Source organism: Vigna unguiculata, chromosome 6 (genome assembly GCF_037176805.1).
Source record: "Vigna unguiculata cultivar grain cowpea cultivar isolate G323 ecotype 2 chromosome 6, ASM3717680v1, whole genome shotgun sequence".
Lineage (NCBI taxonomy): Eukaryota > Viridiplantae > Streptophyta > Magnoliopsida > Fabales > Fabaceae > Vigna > Vigna unguiculata.
In genome coordinates this window covers 46,624,723-46,644,064 of record NC_140797.1, presented here as the reverse complement: position 1 = coordinate 46,644,064, position 19,342 = coordinate 46,624,723, and the positions used below count along the sequence as shown (strand labels likewise).

The 19,342-nt window shown below is 32.7% G+C and overlaps 2 protein-coding genes across 4 annotated transcripts; both read right to left on the bottom strand.

Moving 5' to 3' along the window:
* Nucleotides 1–1,985: 1,985 nt before the first annotated feature.
* LOC114188200 (uncharacterized) lies at nt 1,986–14,333 on the bottom strand. Of its 3 annotated transcripts, XM_085674855.1 has the most exons (15): nt 13,844–13,973; nt 12,869–12,949; nt 12,621–12,782; nt 12,356–12,421; nt 12,069–12,212; nt 11,801–11,914; nt 10,677–10,778; nt 10,407–10,592; nt 9,200–9,289; nt 8,995–9,129; nt 6,709–6,831; nt 4,777–4,862; nt 4,091–4,703; nt 3,850–3,927; nt 1,986–3,411 (listed from the first exon to the last, which is right to left on the bottom strand). In XM_085674855.1, the coding sequence occupies exons 4-15, from the start codon at nt 12,371–12,373 to the stop codon at nt 2,371–2,373; spliced, it is 2,730 nt and encodes a 909-aa protein (XP_085530981.1). In that variant the 5' UTR covers nt 12,374–12,421; nt 12,621–12,782; nt 12,869–12,949; nt 13,844–13,973; the 3' UTR covers nt 1,986–2,370. The 3 variants fall into 3 exon arrangements, with proteins under 3 accessions (XP_085530981.1, XP_085530980.1, XP_027932560.2); XM_085674854.1 differs by lacking the exon at nt 12,869–12,949 and having other exon boundaries at nt 13,832–14,333; XM_028076759.2 differs by lacking the exon at nt 12,869–12,949 and having other exon boundaries at nt 13,844–14,332.
* Nucleotides 14,334–15,727: 1,394 nt separating this feature from the next.
* Nucleotides 15,728–16,437, bottom strand: GRX480 (Thioredoxin superfamily protein). The gene has a single exon (XM_028075282.2). It carries the CDS (start codon nt 16,370–16,372, stop codon nt 15,968–15,970), a length of 405 nt encoding a protein of 134 aa, XP_027931083.2. The 5' UTR covers nt 16,373–16,437; the 3' UTR covers nt 15,728–15,967.
* Nucleotides 16,438–19,342: the final 2,905 nt, after the last annotated feature.

Genomic DNA, 19,342 nt, shown 5'->3' with positions numbered 1-19,342 from the left:
CGTATGCAATATTAAATAATCTAGAAAATACGAGGTACGATATGCCCTAGTTTTTTTTTTAAATGATTTTTGGACCAAATATTATTTAACTCTTTAAAGTGCGTTTGATACCAAAAAATCACATTCAAAATCATAATTCTAAAAATCGGCTAAAAATATACTTATCATAATTCATACTGAACATGTTTTTGTCAATAATAAACATTTTTTTTGGGATGTTTATAAATATTTTTTTAATTATCAAAGAATTATTTATCTCATTTATTGTAAAAAAAATGTATTCCATGTAATTGTATTGAATGAACTAATAATATAAGAATGTCACATTTATATTTAAAAAAGATAGTGGAGTTTTTATAACATTGAAACTTCCCTTCCAATTAGAAAAGTTATCTAGAAAAACTAAAATTGTCAAGAAACAATACTCTTGAAAAGAATAAATCAGACATGAAAAATAAATATTTTAATTTCAAATATTTGAAAACCTAAAGTTTTTTCTTGTATCAACTTTGTAGTATGAGTGAGATAAATATTACTTTTATGCAAGGTTGAGATGTAAAATAATTTTGCATGAATGACACACGTATAAATTTAATATTTTTCTTTTAAGATGTATTTATTTTACATTTAAAATATATTAATTATAACGACAACTAGGTAGACAATGTTATTACAATTATTTTATGCATTAAATTGTAGTTTATTTATTTTTTATCCACAAATGGTATACTTAAGAATTTGTTACGTTAATATGTTAATAGAGAAACATTATGCGCTAACTCATTGACTAAGGCCAATTACCAATAACTTACGCGACAAGATAAGATGTAGAATGTGAACTTTGAATAACAGAAATCGGAGAGTGCGTTAGCATCTTATTCCTTCTACGTTTTTTATATCAACAAAACTTATCCATTATACGTACTATATAGCGAGAAGAAAGGAAATTACAGAATTACGTACAAACAAAATAGCAAAAGAAGAAAAACATTCATCGAAGAAGTTTTCTTTTGCCTTATGTTTGAACGGGAAAGTATTAGAGGATAATTTATATTTGATAAAAATTAAAAATTATCATAAGGTATGTTATTTGTAAAATTAAAGGAAAATTAAAACTTTGTAAGAATAATATAACTATCCAAAATTTTATCACTTCAAATTTTACATAAAGATAATTTATAAATGTTCTATTTTAAATTTAAGTATTTTTTTATTTATTTTACATTAGTTAATTAAAATGTCGTTAACTCCTTTTAATAATAGAACTAAGTTCAATTTTTGTATGCGGATTTTTTTACCGATAATTGATAAGATAATGTGGCAACTTTCGATTTAATACTATAGCAACTTTAGATGTCCAAAAGTCGTGATTACGTGAAGTCGTCCTCCCACACTTTTTCAAAATTTTACAGAAATGTCGAGTGGGTGCATACGTTTTTACTTTTGAAGTCACATGACTTAGTCCAGACCCATAATGTATTTCAAACTTGTTTATTTTCGTAATTTGCATAAGAAGGAAAAATTTAGTAACAATATAACTAAGTTCAAATAAGGTCTAGGTGTCACTAGTTTGACATTTTCTCCGGATTGATATCGATAAAAAAATCTTTTACGTAAAATCAATTGTGATTATCATTTAACTGCCATCATTGATGTTACTTTTTTTTTTTTTTAAATAAGACAATATTATTTCTCAACATTATTGTTAAAAATCAATAAATATTATTGTTAATTAATATCATTAGGAATTAATCACAAAATAGATTAGTTATTATTTCTCAACTCATTAGTTATTATTGTTAAAATCAATAAATTATTTTTAATTAATATCATAAGGAATTAATCACAAAATAGATTAAATTACTTCTCATTCTCACTAATGTTAATGAGAAATTTTTTAACCAACACTATAAAAAGAAATGGTCAATGCCAATTAGTTTTGGTGTCTTTTACATGCGTTTTCACAGATAGAACGAAAAACCAACTACTGTAAATTATTTCATTCGACAAATCAAGCATACAACTGTTAGTAGAAAACATTTACCAAACTAAAAAAGGCCAATTTAAATTTATGGTTTGTAACTAATCTAACATCCACTGTTAGTGGTGCTGGCGTACAAAAAAACACAGAATAAAACTAAACAATATCTACTCATACAGCTAACTAGAGCATTTAATTTAACAATGAGACATCAGACCCTCGTACCTTTCGCCAACGTGTTGTCATTGTTAGCAAGCAAACTAAAATTCTCTGGTAGACATGCGAACCACTATGGCATAAGTTTATATGGCCCACAACTATGCTAGACGCCTAAACTGGTGTACGGACATATACGTGCTTCGTTGTAGTAACGAGTTCTTACAGAACTGCTATGACTTTTGAAGAACACATTTCTCGTACAGGGTAAGGATAGCTTTCTTGTTGGGATTCCTCAACTCAAGCAGCTGATCACCGTAGTTATGTTTTGTCAGCTCTTGTCTCAGCTTCTGGACAGTAAATTTCTTATAATCATCCACGTCAGTATGCTGACTATGGATGTCTTCATCACCCCCAATGGAACCATTATCTTCCGGACTTGTAAACTTAGGCGGAATAGATGTAGTCTTAGATCTCTTAGTCCCCTTTAAAATTCTAGGACTGGAATCCATGTCCTGAACAGATTCTGCACCCTCATCATCATCATCTACCCTCAAACGCTTTCCACGAGAGGCAGTTTTTAGTTCACTGTCCAGTATTGTTTCATTCAGTCGAAACTTGGTCAGTTCTTGATGCAGAGAATCAATTTTTACTTGTGCGGACTGTAACTGGAGAGAGAGAGAATCAGCCCTGCTAATTGCCTGAGCACATGCTCCACGTTCTGTTTCCAAGAGTTGATCAAGAATTTGTGTGCTATTTCGCCTATGTGTTCCATCTTTCTCCAACAGTGAATCTATATCCTTTTCTCTCTGTTCCACCTTTTCCTCTAGTGTTGAAACCCTAAGAAGTGCATCTCTCTCTGAAACCCCCACTTTTCGCAATTCATTTTCCAAATTACCTTTCTCCCTCTCCAAATTTTCAATTTTCCTCTCAGCTCTTTCTATAAGTGCGAGTCTCTCCATTGCAAGCCTTTGCATCTCGCTCTTCTCCTTCTGAGCCAAGGCAGCTTCGGCCCGAGCTTTGTCAGCTACTTCAGTAACCCTTACAGCTTCTTTTTCAGCATTTTGACATATTTCCTTGACTTCCTCAAATGTTTTGCACTCAGATTTGTACTTCTCCTTTAGATGGCTTATCTCCTGTTGCATTACCATCACATCCTTCTCATATGACAGTGCCCTGGCATTTTCAGCTTTCAATCTCTCAGTCAACTTAATAATTTCAAGTCTCAGTGGCGATATTTCTGTTTCATAGTTTTTTATTTTTGACTCTGCAGCCTGCACACATTTCTAGGGTCAGACATCGTACTTAGTCCCATAAGGTCAACATGTGTTCAATGGACAAAACAAAAGTCACTTACAAAAGTATCCAAATTGTATTCATGTTTCAAAAATGATTCTCTGTAGTACATTGTTGTTTACATTAAGTGCTACTCGGTTAAAATACTAACCGTGGCACAGAGTTCCAAAAACTATCAACTCTAAACAATCTTTTTGTTTTTCATTTTATTTTGCGTTAATAGGAATGTAAAAGGGAAGGTCGGACTGTTAAATAAATAATGTAATTCGTCAATAAACATACAAGATAAATGTTGTCTCAATAAGAGCATTTAAAGTTCCCCGTGGGGCATACGAAAATGATATGAAGGCGGATGTGAAAGGAAAATAGTTTATAGAACAGTTTTCTTGAATTAACTAAACAGGCATGAATCTTACCTTCAATTGCAACTTCAAAGTTGTTAAACACCGCTCCCCGTGCTCAATTTTAGCAGCTTTCTCCTTTAGTCTATCTTCCTGTATAAATCATGAAGGAGATATGAATAAGTTCATTCTCCATCCCATTCATCACATACAACATTAATAAGGTAATGTTTCACAGTGAACTTTATGCTATATAGCAATTCTAGGTAACCAGAGATTTGCAGAAATGAAGAGAACATCAGAGAGCTTAGCTTACCTTTTCAACCAAAGTGCAAGAAAACTCTTCTCTTAAAGCATCTTCCCTCAATTGTGTTTGCTTGTTTGTGTAATCCTGCACAGTTGCTGCCTTCTCTAGAGCAGCTTTTACTTCTGTAACAGCAATGTCATACTTCCGCTTCCACTCTGCAGCCTCCTCTTGAGCGGACAGAGATTGCTCCCGCGCTGCAGCCAACCTTGTTTCAGCAGCACTGCTATCCGACTTGAGAGCTGCTAATTCAGAACTAGCTTGGTCCTCCTCAGATTTCTGTCTTAATAAAACTTGTTCATATTTTCTTTTCCAGTCCATGGTTCCTTGCTTGGTAGAATCCAATGTTTTTGATAAGCTAGAATATCTCTCATCCAGAGAGCAACAGCTTGTCCGCAAATCAGTTATGCTATTCATATATTGATCGGTTAGTTCCTTCTTATCATTGATGGCATCCTCATAGCGTTTAATATACTCAGACTTTTCATTTTCACTGGTTTCCAGCCGCTTATAAAGCAAGGTCATCTTATCTTCAATCAGTCGACGGTTTAAATTGAGTGAACTCTTGTCAGATTCAACTTTATCTACTAGTCTCCTGGTCAGGTCCAGTACGGGGCCTTCGAAACTAGTGTGACCAACAAGTAAATTATTAAAAGTCAATTTTAAGGAACAATCTAAAAAAATCTCTGCAGACAAACCTTTGATGTAAGAAGACTGCAAGTTTTTGCCACTTCCCTGGAGCTTGAACTGATTTTTCATATTCACATAAAAGAGCATCAAAAACCTGCACAAGAGATAAATAATCAAGTCAATTTGACATTTCAATAAGGACACTATAAATGGTTCAAAAAAAGAAGATACACAATGTAAACAAGTTGTTTCTCATATTTCTCCTTTAGGATCTCCATATTACATAAAATGGATTGCCTTGAATTGCAATTACAAACCGTCAGGTGAGAGATTACATTTGCTCCGCATTATACTTCCAATTGAAGAGAAAAAGGGTAACCTTAAATGAATGAACACATCATCTACAGCTAAATATTTGTTTTCCTTTTATGAAAAAAGCTGATAGGCCAAAAGAATGAATACGTCACTTGATAACTGTTTCTGTTTTCATGAGGACAGCAGAAGCAATGAAGTATTTAACTTAAAATACGAAAGACCATTCACATCAAGAAATCTAAAAGATGTGTACATGAAAACATTTTACGCAGGTTGACAACAATTTTGAACCATACGGATTTAGACCCTCTATAGCGAGGGTGAGTGCACCTAAGAGAGAAGTGGAGAATAGTGCAGAGTTACAGCCAATGATTCGAAAATCTAAGAAATTAACTACTTCATGACTTCTTATATATCTACATGAATCTTATAAGAATCTAAGCCATTGATTTTGCACATTCACTGCAAAGTGAACCACTCAATTTGGACAAGACAAAAACCAAGCATATAAAAATGCATCCTGTAAAGCAAATATTATGGGAAATGCAATTTTACAAAGTATCGTCATATGTGTGTTTCTTTCTATCTGGGGGACACATCGGTGGTGCAAAGGATGCGCTAATTTTATAACCATGTCACAAATAAGTTCATAATCAACAGTGTGATCAAAGCAGTGGCAGTACCACCAAAACGTTATTGGCTAAACCTCAACAGATATCATATAGAAGAAGGAAGGGTTGAACATTTGAAATTGCACAATAATAACTGTTGCACTTACCAAATTAGCGTAGGTATATTGTGACTTGGGAAGTAGAGTTAGAATTAATTATTCTTATTTTGTAAATTGCATTGTGTATTTACGAGTTTGTAATCATCATGTTACTATAAATCTCCTGAGGTAGAGTTCACTTTCACTCAAGTTTTTCATTCGGTCTAGAAAAATTGCCTCCTTCAATCTCAAGTCTGGAGAAATTTAGTGGTGGCTTAAAAATTGTTTCAAAATGTCCTAAGCACAGTCAAATACAGAAGAAAATAGCAGTACAGCCCTATGTAAAGTTGGTTTTATCTGCTATCCTGTAATATAATTAATAAAAGTTGTGCTTCCAATATGTTTTCACAAACAATTGATACAAATCATGTTTAGTTTACCTTGCTTTAGAGAAATAATAAATTTTGTTCCAGCTTCACAGGAGAGCTTTTGAAAGAAAATGTGAATATTTCTCCACAAAAATCAAATCCGAACATGCTATGAGTATAGTTGAAAGAAAACCTGCTTATCTGTTCACAAGACTTCTAACTTGCTAAAAGTATGTTTCATGTTTCAGCCCCTTATCGGTGGCTTATAAGTAACCGTTGTACACCAACAAAGTCTTTCAAACCAAAAAAATAACCTCATCTAGAAATCAGAAACAAATATCCTAATTCATATATATAGCACATTTAAGTCATTCAGAAAGCAACAGAAAGGTGAGGTGGAAGAAACTCCCAGAAGAAATAAATTTTATATAATCACTATCCCACCTTCTCAAAGCCATCATGCAGAGATACAGCCTAAATATCTTCAACAATGCTCATAAGATATCTCCAAATTAAAACCAAAAAAAAAAAATCACTAAACAAGAACCAACAAACAGAGCATTAAAACTAGATTAATAAATATTTGCATTTAGCTAAACAAGAATTACCTTTGCAACATTATCTATCTTTGCATCCGATGAATTACAAGCTGCCCTCAGCCTCTTTTCCATAGACTGAATGGCATTAGAACATTGTAGATCAGCTTCTATATATGCATTCCGTTTATAATCCTGCTCGAAGCCAATAAATTAGAAGCACAACATACAATATTAGCCCACAACCCAAACAGGGAAAAAGCAAGCCCGTTGCAAATAAATAGTGTAAGAATTTTAGTCATGTTAGATTAGTCAAAGATCAAAAAGCAGAATTCAGTTTTTAAAATGTGAACACAGGCAGTATCATAGGGTGCTTGTCAAGCACCATATGATGCTTGCCAATAAGAAAGAAGAAAATAAGTCTAAGTATCTGTCACAGACCCACAAGGGAGGTCAAATCTAATTTGATTGAGTGATACATTGACAGAAAAGGAGAGAATTTTCTTACCAAGGGATTAAAATAGAAACATAGACTAATAATGAAAGGGATTATATAGCAAAAAAAAAAAAATTAGCCACCTTATATGAAATATTCTATTTGGAACAGAAACCGCACAACGGATACTATGCAACACCATGCATATTTATTTCAAGGTTCTAATTGCAAACTAGAATAAACCCTGCCAGGATTCCAATAAATCCTTTGAAATTAATCCAACAATGAGCAGCTGCAGCACACTAGAGTTTTGCAAGTAGATGTGAACAAGTGGCTTTTGAGTTTAAGTAATTAAAACCTCTCTAAATTATACAAAAGCTGGTTTATTCTCTCAACAAAAGTAGAGAGTAGAAATCAAATATCCTGATTTCTGTTTACACATAATATGCTGGCAACAGAAAACAACTGATTCTGTTTAGCATTATAAGTAAATGATAACAGGCCTGCGCACTCCTTTATAATGGGAAAAAAATTTGTACCCAACTTAATAAGATTCAAGACAGAAGAATTAAAGATGAGACTAATTAGCTGTAGTTACAGAACTAGCTGGGTGGTTGGAGTTGTAGGGACAAGGGATTAGCATATATAAACAGTTAGAGATTGTAGAGGAGGCTTCACCCAGAGAAATATGCACATCAGGAACTGGTGTCTCAGTTATAAAAAGGAAAGCCTTTGAAAGTGGCAGACCTTTGGAGAGTTATCTCCTTTTTCTGTTTGTCATTCAATCTACATGGAAATGTTCTTTCAATTTTCACTATTTTCTGTTCCAGTATTCCTTTCCTTGAAATAATAAAATTGTTTTCAGTAAACAACAATTGACCTGGCTGCATACTCTTACCCAGGAAGAGATGGAACAAAGATGCGTTAGATAGCTCAGTGGAGTTTCTGAGAAAGACAACCAAGAAGAATAGTGTAGTTATGCTATATGGACTCAAATGAGGTAAAATACAAAAGAACGAGGACAGTATTGAAGGACTTCAGCAATCACAGAATGAATGAATGAATGAATAAAGAAAACATTAAAATTGAAAGGGAGGACATCTGCGCAGCTCCATGGGATTATCCAAACTTATACAAATACAAGCATCACTGGCCCCAGTCAGGAGTACCTTCATATCAACACACAATTCAGACAGGGGTGTAGAAGGACAAAGAACATCAAATTTGTCAGCAAAAAAGTCCACCACTAGACTAGCACATTCCCACGAGAAACACAGGAGCTCAAAAGCTTCATTATCAAGAAGTATGATAGCTACAATCTTGGTAATAGTAGAAGATGAACAGGCAGATGATAACAACGGGATTATCAAAACTCAATTTGCAAAAACATTATGTAAGATGGACATAAAAAGTTCTCAAACAGGGTGGAATACAAATTTCAACCCTTAGTACAAAAGATGGTAGAAGAATAAAAGACAGATGAGCCAAAGGAATTGCAGTAGCCAGAAAAGAATAGACACATCGTTAAGAGTAGCTACAAAATTGATTGTGGTTAGCATTGTGAGGATATGGAGTTAGCTCAAATAATAGACAGATTAGAAGAGGTTTTATTTTGAATTGTTAACATCTAAGGGAACTAAGTAGCAGCTCAATTATAAAAGGCCAAACTATTTGAAAGGGAAACCCTTGGAAGGTGAATTCTCCTTTTTTCTTAGTCATTCACTGTATATTACATAATGATTTTTCTTCACAATTCTGTTTTCTTTTCTCTCTGTCCAGAATTAATTCAGACTAAATTGTTGGCTTTGTAACATACCTGAGTCAAAAAAAAAAGTTTCATGTCTCCTTTCATAAGAAAATAATTTTTCCCAAATAAAGTTTAATCAGCTAATTGCAGTCAAATAATTTCGAATATTCCATACCTCAAACTCCTTTTTGAAAAATCTATGCAGCATGCCTTCATATTTTGTTCTTACAACACCAACCCCAACAGCATTAGCAGTAAAAGCTCCCATTGAAATCCGAACTGCTTTTTCATGTGCTTCCCTCAAAGAAACCTACAAGCGTTGTAATTTAAATAGGGAAATAGATAAAATATATAATCAACATTCAACTTGAATAACTCACTTCCTCAGGCGGCTTAGTTCGGTCAAAAGAGGACAAATAAATATCGGCAGCAGAATCATATGCCTTCTGACACTCAGCTTCTTCAACACTCTGCAAGTAACATCAACATAGACAAGTAAAATTTAAGGAATTTATGCTTGAATACAAACACTTTTGTCCCAACTTATTTTACATCCATTAATGAATCCACTACGTATATACGTTAAGAAGCACAAGTGGAAATCCTCACAGGTTCAAGTTCACAAGCCAGAAAATTATAACTCATTCATATTAGAAGGGCATAGAAGAATATAGTACACGCACTTATGTGAAGAAATTTCCTAATTTTTGGTGGTTGTGAAAATAATGAAATTACGTCACAATATCAAGCTATTTAAACAATAGTCATGTTAGGATGGCCTCTGTTAATTAGGCATTGTCAGTTGAGACTTCATAGTTGGCCCTATAGTCATTCAGAATAGATAATTAGTAAAGGGCTGTTATAAGTAGAGGAAGGACATCATATGTTAGGCTATAAGGAGGAGAAAAAGTTAGTTAAGATATTTAAAATATTGACGAGTTAGTAGCTTGAGGTGTTAGAGGAAGAAGGGTAGGAGAGAGGAAGGATGTTCATTTTGTAGATTGAGAATTAGCTCTATGTTAAAGGAGAAATCTTTTGTAAAAACCCTTGGAGGAGAGAGGGATCTCTTATTTCTTGTTATTTTCATTCTATTCAATAGAAAAAACATTTTCATTCTTGGTTCCAAACATCGTAGAGGAAGTGAGAGCATAGTAGAATTACCAAGCAGTTTTGCTCTCTTTTATTTATTGCGATAGGTATTACTTAGCTTATTGAGCCTTTAGTCAGGCGGCCAATCTATGGTAATACGTGTAGTCTCAGCTTCCTATTTACATTTTCATAATACTCTTCTTTTCTGTTAAGAGAATTATAACAAAAATTGCTTACACAAATCTAAATTCTTTCATTGTTAACCATAAACCAAATAGGTTGGAGAGAAAACTAATAAGATAGAAGAGCTACTTAGTATCTTAATTATTTATAAAGAAGAATGTCCGGACGTTTTAGTAAAAGTTTTTTATTCACTAACTTATTTAATACTTTTCAATGACAGCAAATATGAAATGGAGGGAAAAATTCATTTTATTATATGACAAGAGTTAGTCTCGTTCATTTTTCACGTGCAGCCTTGATTATGGACACACTAACCTGCCAGGAGGAAGAAATTGTAGGCACAGCACCATGATTGAGAGCATCCAGATAAGATTCGGTGATACCAATCAAAACAGGACCTGTCATCATAGTTGCCCCGACTTGTTTTGGCCTTGTTCTCTCAAAAACAAACTTTGTCAAAGCATCTAGGCCAGATCGAAATTCAGGCCGTAATTTTTCCAACTGCAAATTGAAGATAAAATTTACATGAAATAAGAAACAATAAAATGAATGACAAAAGAATATGGTAGCTGGTAAGTCACCAACCGATATCTGATCAAGCCGCTGTAGGTCATTTTCATTGTTCAGAGGTCGTACAAGAGTGAAGCATTCCCTATCTGGGAATAAAGCCCGAACAGAATCTCGAATCTACTAATTGATATTGTAAGAACATTAGCACTTCCAGAGAACAAACAAAGTTCATAATTTCCTACAGGCTTAAAAGCTTTGAAATGCAGTAGGTTTAAAATGATAGTGCACAACTATATTGAGAGCATACACTACAATAAAATACAGTAAGCAAATGGAAAGTAGACAGATCAATACTAAAATTCATGGACAAAAGTCAAACGACGTTTTATAGGTACTCTTATTATTGTTCTATTTTTGTAATGAAAAACACGGGTATAACAGTTCATCAATAAAAATATAAAATTTGTTGTAATTGTTACATGAGTTTTCATTGGGAAATGACACTAAAAGTACCAATAAAACATCCAAGTATTTTTCTAAATGCATCTCTATCCGATTATTTAATTTCCCATATTTTTTCATGTATTTTTGAGATGCAGCAAAAACCAAGTGCGTTCTGTATTGGTTGGTAAGGACTGTCAGTTTTCAAGTTGAACAGAAGAGGATTAGGGGCAGTTAGAACAGTTAGGGAAAGTTAGAGCACATCAATTAAATAAATATTTCGGTTGGAAGATTGAAAACAGGTCTTTTATCCATTGGGAATTGCTGCATTAAAGTCTAGATTCATGAATATTGAGATTTATGAATATTGTTTATATTGTCCTCATAAGATTCCACTTACCATACATTTACTCTTCATAAATGTAATTACTTCTGAAATGTATATAAAACATATGTCCTGCTGGGTGCATTTTTTCCAGTAATTGATCAAAACTAAATCATGAACTGAAGGATTCATTTCATTCAGATAATCAGAAAAAGAAAGCAGAAACCCTTTGTGAAGGGGAAAAATATTTCTTCTATTCCCAAGAATTCAATAAAATTATTCATCCTTTGCATGTCTCTACCAATTTCATTTCATACCAAGCCGAGTATTTCCAATTTATTTAAGGATCATGTTCAGACAGGTAAGCCTTGTAAGTCAATAATAATAGTTCCTGTGGAAAATTAAAAAAAAAAAAAATGAAGTAGAAAGATGCCTCATTTTTGGCAGTTATATCTCTTCCACTCCCTTGGACAGGCCTCAAAGCAATTTCCAGATAGTCACGGGGTGTTATTCTTCTGTTATCTTCTACTAGGTCCAAATAAAAGTCCTGCCAGCAAGAGGAAAGAGAAATAGGGTAAAGACTGAAACTAGACAACAGAAGTAGGCTAAAATGACATAAGAACACAAGGTCAGAAATTAAGAATTTCAGGTTTCCCAAAATATAAGGTGAAACAATGACAAAAGGTTTGTAAACAACTCACTCTTAGAAGCCAGACAAAAATAGGGGAAAATTGACCCAGTTCAGATACAGAACTACTCCCTCCAGATGCTCTAACACGAATGTGCTTTGTCATCTCAGTGACAAGAGAAAGTCGATCAAGGGCAGCCTCATCGATACCACCCATCTATGCAAGAGATAATAGGGAATGAATTTGTATGTTCATGAGCGGACCCACGAATTGGTCACTAAATAATCAATCAAAAAGTATGCAGAAGTAACAGCACACTCAATCATACGTAAATATAAGATTTTATAACCTGACCCAACCTGGTTATAAATAAACATGCTAGACAAAAGGACAGCCAACGAGAAGATCTGGGTGCTATATGTTCCCTGTACATTGAGAAAAACAGAGAAAAAGAGGGAAAGAACATCACAACGGATGAAAATGGGATACCTACGTATACACAAGAAACTGAATACAAAAGTTATTAACGTAATACTACAATAGTTAGCATCAATATCCAAAATCCAGTGATTGGAACACCAGGCAGACAGAAACAATAAACAAGTATGTGTAATCCAAGCTAACCGTTTGGTCATAAGCATCTATTCCTTCACTGTCTAATAGCAGGAGATTGTACTCTGTTCCATCAAGGGAAGTCCTCTTCAACGGTGTACTCCACAACCAAAGCCCTTTGGTACATGGACGATGTGTTGATGCTACATGAAATCCACTAGACCTCCCAAGAAGCTACAACATAATGAGAGCAAATTCTCAGTTCTTTTTACCACAAGACTGATAAAGAAATTGTGCAAAAAGTAGTTACTGAGAATGACCGAGTCTCATCTCATGACAGCAGGTAGTTACTATATGGTGAGTTAGCATTAAAGCTGTCTGGCAGGCCAACTGTAACTGACCTGACAGATTGTGTAATAAGGCATATTAATCTCTCGGATGAATAAAATAGGAACATTGTAAGGAAACCTTTTCAGATGAATAAGTTCAAACACATTTTATTCTGAAATTCTCCGATGTTTTCTTCTACTTAATCATTTTCTCTCTATACTAGGTAGTTTCTTTCAATCGCATTCCACTCTGATAAATCATATCCAAGAAGGGGAGAGGAAAAGCAAAGCCAAAAAACATTCATCATTCTTACTGATAAACATACAAGCATTAGAGAAAATAACATTTTGTGAAGAGGCAAAATATTTAATTAAAAACAACAATAAAATGGTTTGTTGACGGGGTGTTTTCATTGATCATATAGCATGAGCTTCAAACCTTATGCATAGAATCCATCACCCTTTTCCTTCACTTTAAAGTCAAAGCCAGAGAGTTTACCTAACAAGAAAAGTGGTTCACGACCTTTTCTCGTCCATACTTACAATCCATAAAACACAGCAGACACAACAGACAGCGTCTCATTAGGCACACAAAAGCAGTCCCCGATTCACATACTAACGGAGTGGTATGAGCATTTAAATAATTCTAGAAAAGTCACACAACCTAAGAACTATTGCTAAGTATGGCTTATTTAGAGAACCCACTCTGCCGAGCATCTCATACATAGGGCTTGGGCACCCTATGAAATCCAAGACTTGTAAAAAAACAATTAACTTAAATTACATCTCTGGATCATTATCCATGCATAGGTAGAACTTAAAAACCCCAGTTATTAAACCTGTACAGTATCTCTAACAGCACGGAACGCCATTACCAATGGTTACGTAAAATGCCTGTAAACTACAAGGTATTAAACCCTAAACACCAAAGGAAAAATCATTCATTGACCTCACTTGAAAGTTCACCTGATTCAGAATGAAACTTTTGCCCTGGCGAGCGCGGCCACATACAGAGACCACGCCGACGGGCTCCTTGACGAGCTGGAGTATGGCTACGGCTTCCGGGTCCATGCGAAACTGCCCGTTCTCGTCGCAATAGACAAGGCGAATTGGCCTCGCCGGACCCGTCACCGGCGACGAAGAAGGAGTCGCCGACGGTGAGAAATCGGCGGGATTGTCCCTTCTTCGACTGAAAAAGTTTATCATCTTCTTCAAGTTCTTTCTTAGGTGCCTGACTTGTGTTGAGAACCGGCAAATTCAAAAGGAGCGGATGTTTAAACTTGGAGAGAAAGACCGTGAAATGACATTTTTAACCCTCTATGTGTTCTGACGGAACCCTTAAAGCTCTATCCACGCCAGGACCTCCTGGTCATTTGCATCCTAACATAGTTTTTGCTGTCTCGTTCAAAAGGTCGAAATCTCAGCGGCAAAATTCACAGCCTTGCGGCACGAGAAATCCGTAAGATGGACTAAATTTAAGTTTAATTCATCTTTTAAGTATGTGTTTCTCTTTTTTAATTTGAAAGAATGAATTAGGATAAAGTAAGCTGAAAGTCAATTTCTCTAAATTAGGAAAGGTTGTGAAATAATGAAAGTATTTGTAATTAAAGCTTGTGAAAATTAGTGATAAATTTTAGGTTTAATTATGTACTAAGTTTTTAATAAATTTGAAAAAAATGTAATTTAGTTTTTAATAAATTGTTGAGATTGAATGTTTGATATTTTAAAATTTTTCCATTGAGTTCATTCAATTAAATATTTTTATTAATACTGTAATATAGTAATTATCTTACACTCTCACTTTCCTTAAATATCTTCACATAGTCGTATATTATCACTTAATATTTTGTTAGAAACTTTTATATTTATATCTTTTTCAAATTATATAATTTTGTAATTTGTTAATTTTTGTAATCTCATATTTTTTTTTTAGCTTTTTAATTTTATAATTTTAAAATTCTAAACATGAATAACCTTGTAATATTATTTTCAAATTTAGCGCCTTAAAATCTTTTATTCAAATTTACTTTTATCTATCCGAAATATGGTCACGGTTTTCTTATGAAATACAGTAAAATATTTATTAATAAATAAAAAATATTAAAAAGAAGAAGAATAATGTAGAAAAGAGAAAAAAAAATAGGATAAATAAGAGGTAATGGTGACAAAAATATGACAAAGAGATGAAGAAAAAATAAGAAAATGAAAAAAAAATATAAAAAAATGGTGTCAGAATATCGATATCTTATTTAATAAAAAAAAATGATTTTTGGATATCAGGTGATTCGAAAGCTCTTTACGTACCATATTCATAATGTAATCTCTAACTCAACTTTAATAAATCTTCATCGCTCTTTGTTAATAATAACTAATTTAAAATTAATTTTCTAAATAATGCACAGTTAGACTTTTCTTGACAGAAAGAAGATATGTAAATTTGGTATTTTCTACGCAATATATTGGGTACGATTGACCTGGTCTGGTTTTCTCGTATGCATCTGCTTCAAATAATCAAACTCATTCAGATCCAATATCATCATCAACTTCATGTCCCCATCTACTCATTCAAAACTAATATATTAAAAACATCTCCTTCTCTCATCCGGTACAAAAGAAAAAAACGAATATAGATCGGGCACCTTATTTGTAATTAAAAAAAAACACAAATTAACCAAAATTCTAAAATAAGAGAACTATTGTAATTAAAAAAATATCAAATCATATTCATAATACAACTAGTTACAGACAGCACATTTGCCTCTTAGTTATTCTGGATTCATTTGTTTCCTTTTAGCATAAATAGGTGACTCGAGCACAGTTAGAATATGATTCTCTGAGAGATTCTCAAGATTCAAGATGAACTTGTAGGTCAAATTTAACTAACTGAAACATAATGTACAGAATCTCTTCGTTTCTCAACATGACGCAGTTATTCACAACACCACGCAGTTCCTCTCTCCCATCCAAGAGCCTTTTAGAAAAAGGAAAAAAAAAAAAAAAAGAAGAAGAAGGAAATCAATCAAAGAAAATTTTTCTATATGTGATTAATTTCCCTCTCAAGAAATTTGGTAAAAAAAAGAGGTAAATTAGTCAGAGCCACAAGGCACCAGCATCCTTCAATATGGGAACCAATTCACCTGATATATGAGTGGCCATGACACGTTCCAACCCTCCGAAGAGTTTGCCGGCAAGGAACACCGCCGGAAACTGGAGTGTTTCTGCGGTTTGGGGGGAGAGGTGGCGAGCAACGGCAGCTTCGTGGTCCTCGTGAACCTCGTAAACGGGAGGGTTGACTCCAAGGCCTTGTAACAACCTTTTGACGACGTGGCACATGCAGCAGTCCCGTCTCCCAATGATGACGACGGCGTTTTCTGAAACCACTGTGGCCACACTGGCTGGATCAGCACCATTGGATTCCACGGTCCCTCCAGCGTGTGACTGGTCACGTCCGCCGCCGGCAGGGATGCAAGTTCTGTAGGGAATGGCTTGGTGCATGGTAGAGAGAGAAAAGAGAAAGAGAGAAAGGTGTGGAAGAGGGAGGAGTAAAGGAGGACAGAGATGGAAATATAAAGAAAGTGAAGGGAGGGGGACTGTAACGTCAACGGCAGTTACATAATTGTACGTCACCGCTGTTGCGGGTGACGCGCTATTACGTCACCAACGCGGTCAACACATTCGGGGAAGTTACATCCATGACATGATGAAATGCTGAGATGCTTCTCTCCAATGTTTTATGTTTTGTTTTGTCCCGATAAATCAGTTACCTTTCTTTCTTACTAACTTCTTCTCATTTTGTATATCACTGCTTAACTTCCTTCTTTGCATAGACAACTTATTACGTGTTAATAATTCAATGTTTTATATTATCAATTTATATATCAATAATTTATTTAGGTGAAATGAATAGACATATACGTTGGAGTAATAATGTATATATCCATGGATAATGGTACAGATATTTTGTTTTTTGTAAATTTATTAGACATTTTTAATGATAGTGGAGGCTTCATACTAGTAGGAAAAAAATTAACATTTTATAAATAATTTTATTAGAGAAAATTGTGTAAATATAATTGTTTTTATTAATTGTTCTAATTATTTAATAATTAAAACTTTTATATCACTTTAACTTCTTTTATATTTATGAGTTTTGTTATGTTACAGAGTAACAACAGTAACATGTTATGTTATTTTATTTGTATAACGTTTTTATTGTTATTTATATTTTGTGTTTTGTCTTATACTTTTAAATAAGGTTATCTTATATATACTATCGTGAATTTTCACATCTTAACTATATCACACCTTAAAATTCATAAATTATATAAATTATTTCTCATCACATCATAATTTTTTTTTAATTTTATATTTTTCTTTCTTTCCATACAAAATGTTGGAGAATTAAATAATACAAGAATAACGATGAGTGGGTTTTAGGTGGAAGAAAGTGTGGTGAATGAGGAGAAAAGATAAGAAAGATAAAATGATATTTACTAAAATGACCCTCTCTGCATCCCCGTGATTAGCACCTATGTGGAAATGTCATCTTAATTGGTATTGATTTTTGTCTATGTGATTTTGGAAACAATGTTGCACATATATAAAAAATAGATGGATGCAACACAAAAGATAAATTCACATGATCCTATGCTGTGATAGTAAGGTTAAAGAACTGTGATCACTGTCCCAAGTGGGAAGAATTTTCAAATATGGAAAAGGTTGGGTTTAACAAATCCATCACAATTCAATTACAAAAAATCAGTTTAGGTTTGATTAAGTTTATGTATCTTTCTTATCAATTATAAATGATATGGAACATGTTAAAATTAGAAGAAGGTGGTGTGGTCTACTTGCATTGGCAAATTATTGAATTGATTTTGGACAAATAAAACATCCAACTATGGATAAAGGTTATCTAAGATTGTTTTTCTAGATCCTATTTTAGCTTTTTATAACATTTGTCGTATTTCTAGACAAATATGTTTTTAAAGAAGTTAAAAAAGTTGTCTTTAGAGCACAATTTATTTGAAATAAATCTTGCAGACAAATACAATTGTCTATTTTAATCTTTTAAGATATATAAAATTTAGTAGATTTTAATAATTATACTATTTTGATGAAAATGCAGTAATTTTTCCCACATAAACATAACAAGTACACGTATAAAAAAAATAAAACTTTATATATATATATATATATATATATATATATATATATATATATATTGAAAAAAATCCATCAAGAATCACTTTATTAATAGAGAAATAAAATAAATACAAGAAAATACATAGACAACACATTCATACATCGATTGCACCAACACTCTCCAAAGCAATAAATTTAACTCAAACTCACAACGCTCTTATTATAAGAGTATTAACAAATAAGAAGAGTCAAAAATAAACTTGAAGTATCTTTGACTCAGAGCAAAAAATATCATGGACTTAAAGTCCATTATATAGTCACTAACACCTATTTTTTTAGTTATTCTAAGTGATGTAGGACTTTTCAAGATATATTATTTTTATTTGTCCAACAATATATATATATATATATATAATTTTATTTTAATAATATTTTTAAGTTATTTTACATAATTTATAATAGTGAAAAAATTAAAAATTAAATTAATGAATAGCCGTAAGAAATCCACTCCTAATTAAAAGAAAAAATCACATTCTATGTATACTTAAGGTATAAGTATTTAAAATATTATCCATTTTATTCCAACATTAAAATATGACACACAATAAATAATATTTACTTATTCTATTTTCATATATTCAAAAATTATATAAAATAAAAAATAATATTTTCATACAAAATTATAAGATATCCTAATTAAAAAAAAACAGACAGTTACGCTTGTATTTTCAACCGTAATTAGTTTGTTGAATTTTAAATCTTAACAGGCTGTACTTCATGAGAAAAATATCTTCCTGAACTGAAGGACAGCATTAGGTGACATGACTTCAAATAATTTTTTTTCATTTTAACAGAGAAACATTGATAAATATATTCAAACAATTTAATTACAAGTACCATTCTGTGGGCTCAATCCTCTGCTCGTATGAGTTTGCTGTGATTTATATTAATTTCATAATATTAAATAAATTTTTTATTGAACTGAGTTCTAAAAAGAAAAATAAATTCCATGTATAAAAATAAATTTGGTAATTTTCTTAGAAGGAAAGAGGCAAAATTAGATCATTTAGAGTTTCAAATTTCAACAATTTTTTTTCCTTTCAAATTTTGGTTCGGACAAAAAACTATGATCATTTGTTACATCTAATTAAATATATTTACGCTTCAACAAATATTTCTGTTTTATTTTGGCAGTTGTATTTTACTCACCCCGAAATCAGACACATATATAACGAGGAATATAACAAAGATTATGTTTGAACAGAATTAAAATCCAAAAAAGTAGAATATAAATATTTGTAAAGCATGCAGATTTTAATT

Coding starts and splice junctions, on each gene's coding strand:
- GRX480 (XM_028075282.2), bottom strand. CDS start 16,372: ATGCACCAAGCCATTCCCTACAGAACTTGCATCCCTGCCGGCGGCGGA.
- LOC114188200 (XM_085674854.1), bottom strand. CDS start 14,083: ATGATAAACTTTTTCAGTCGAAGAAGGGACAATCCCGCCGATTTCTCA. Junction 9,130..9,199: donor GAACTAAGCCGCCTGAGGAA/GTGAGTTATTCA, acceptor CAACGCTTGTAG/GTTTCTTTGAGGGAAGCACA. Junction 3,928..4,090: donor CTTGCACTTTGGTTGAAAAG/GTAAGCTAAGCT, acceptor TGATTTATACAG/GAAGATAGACTAAAGGAGAA.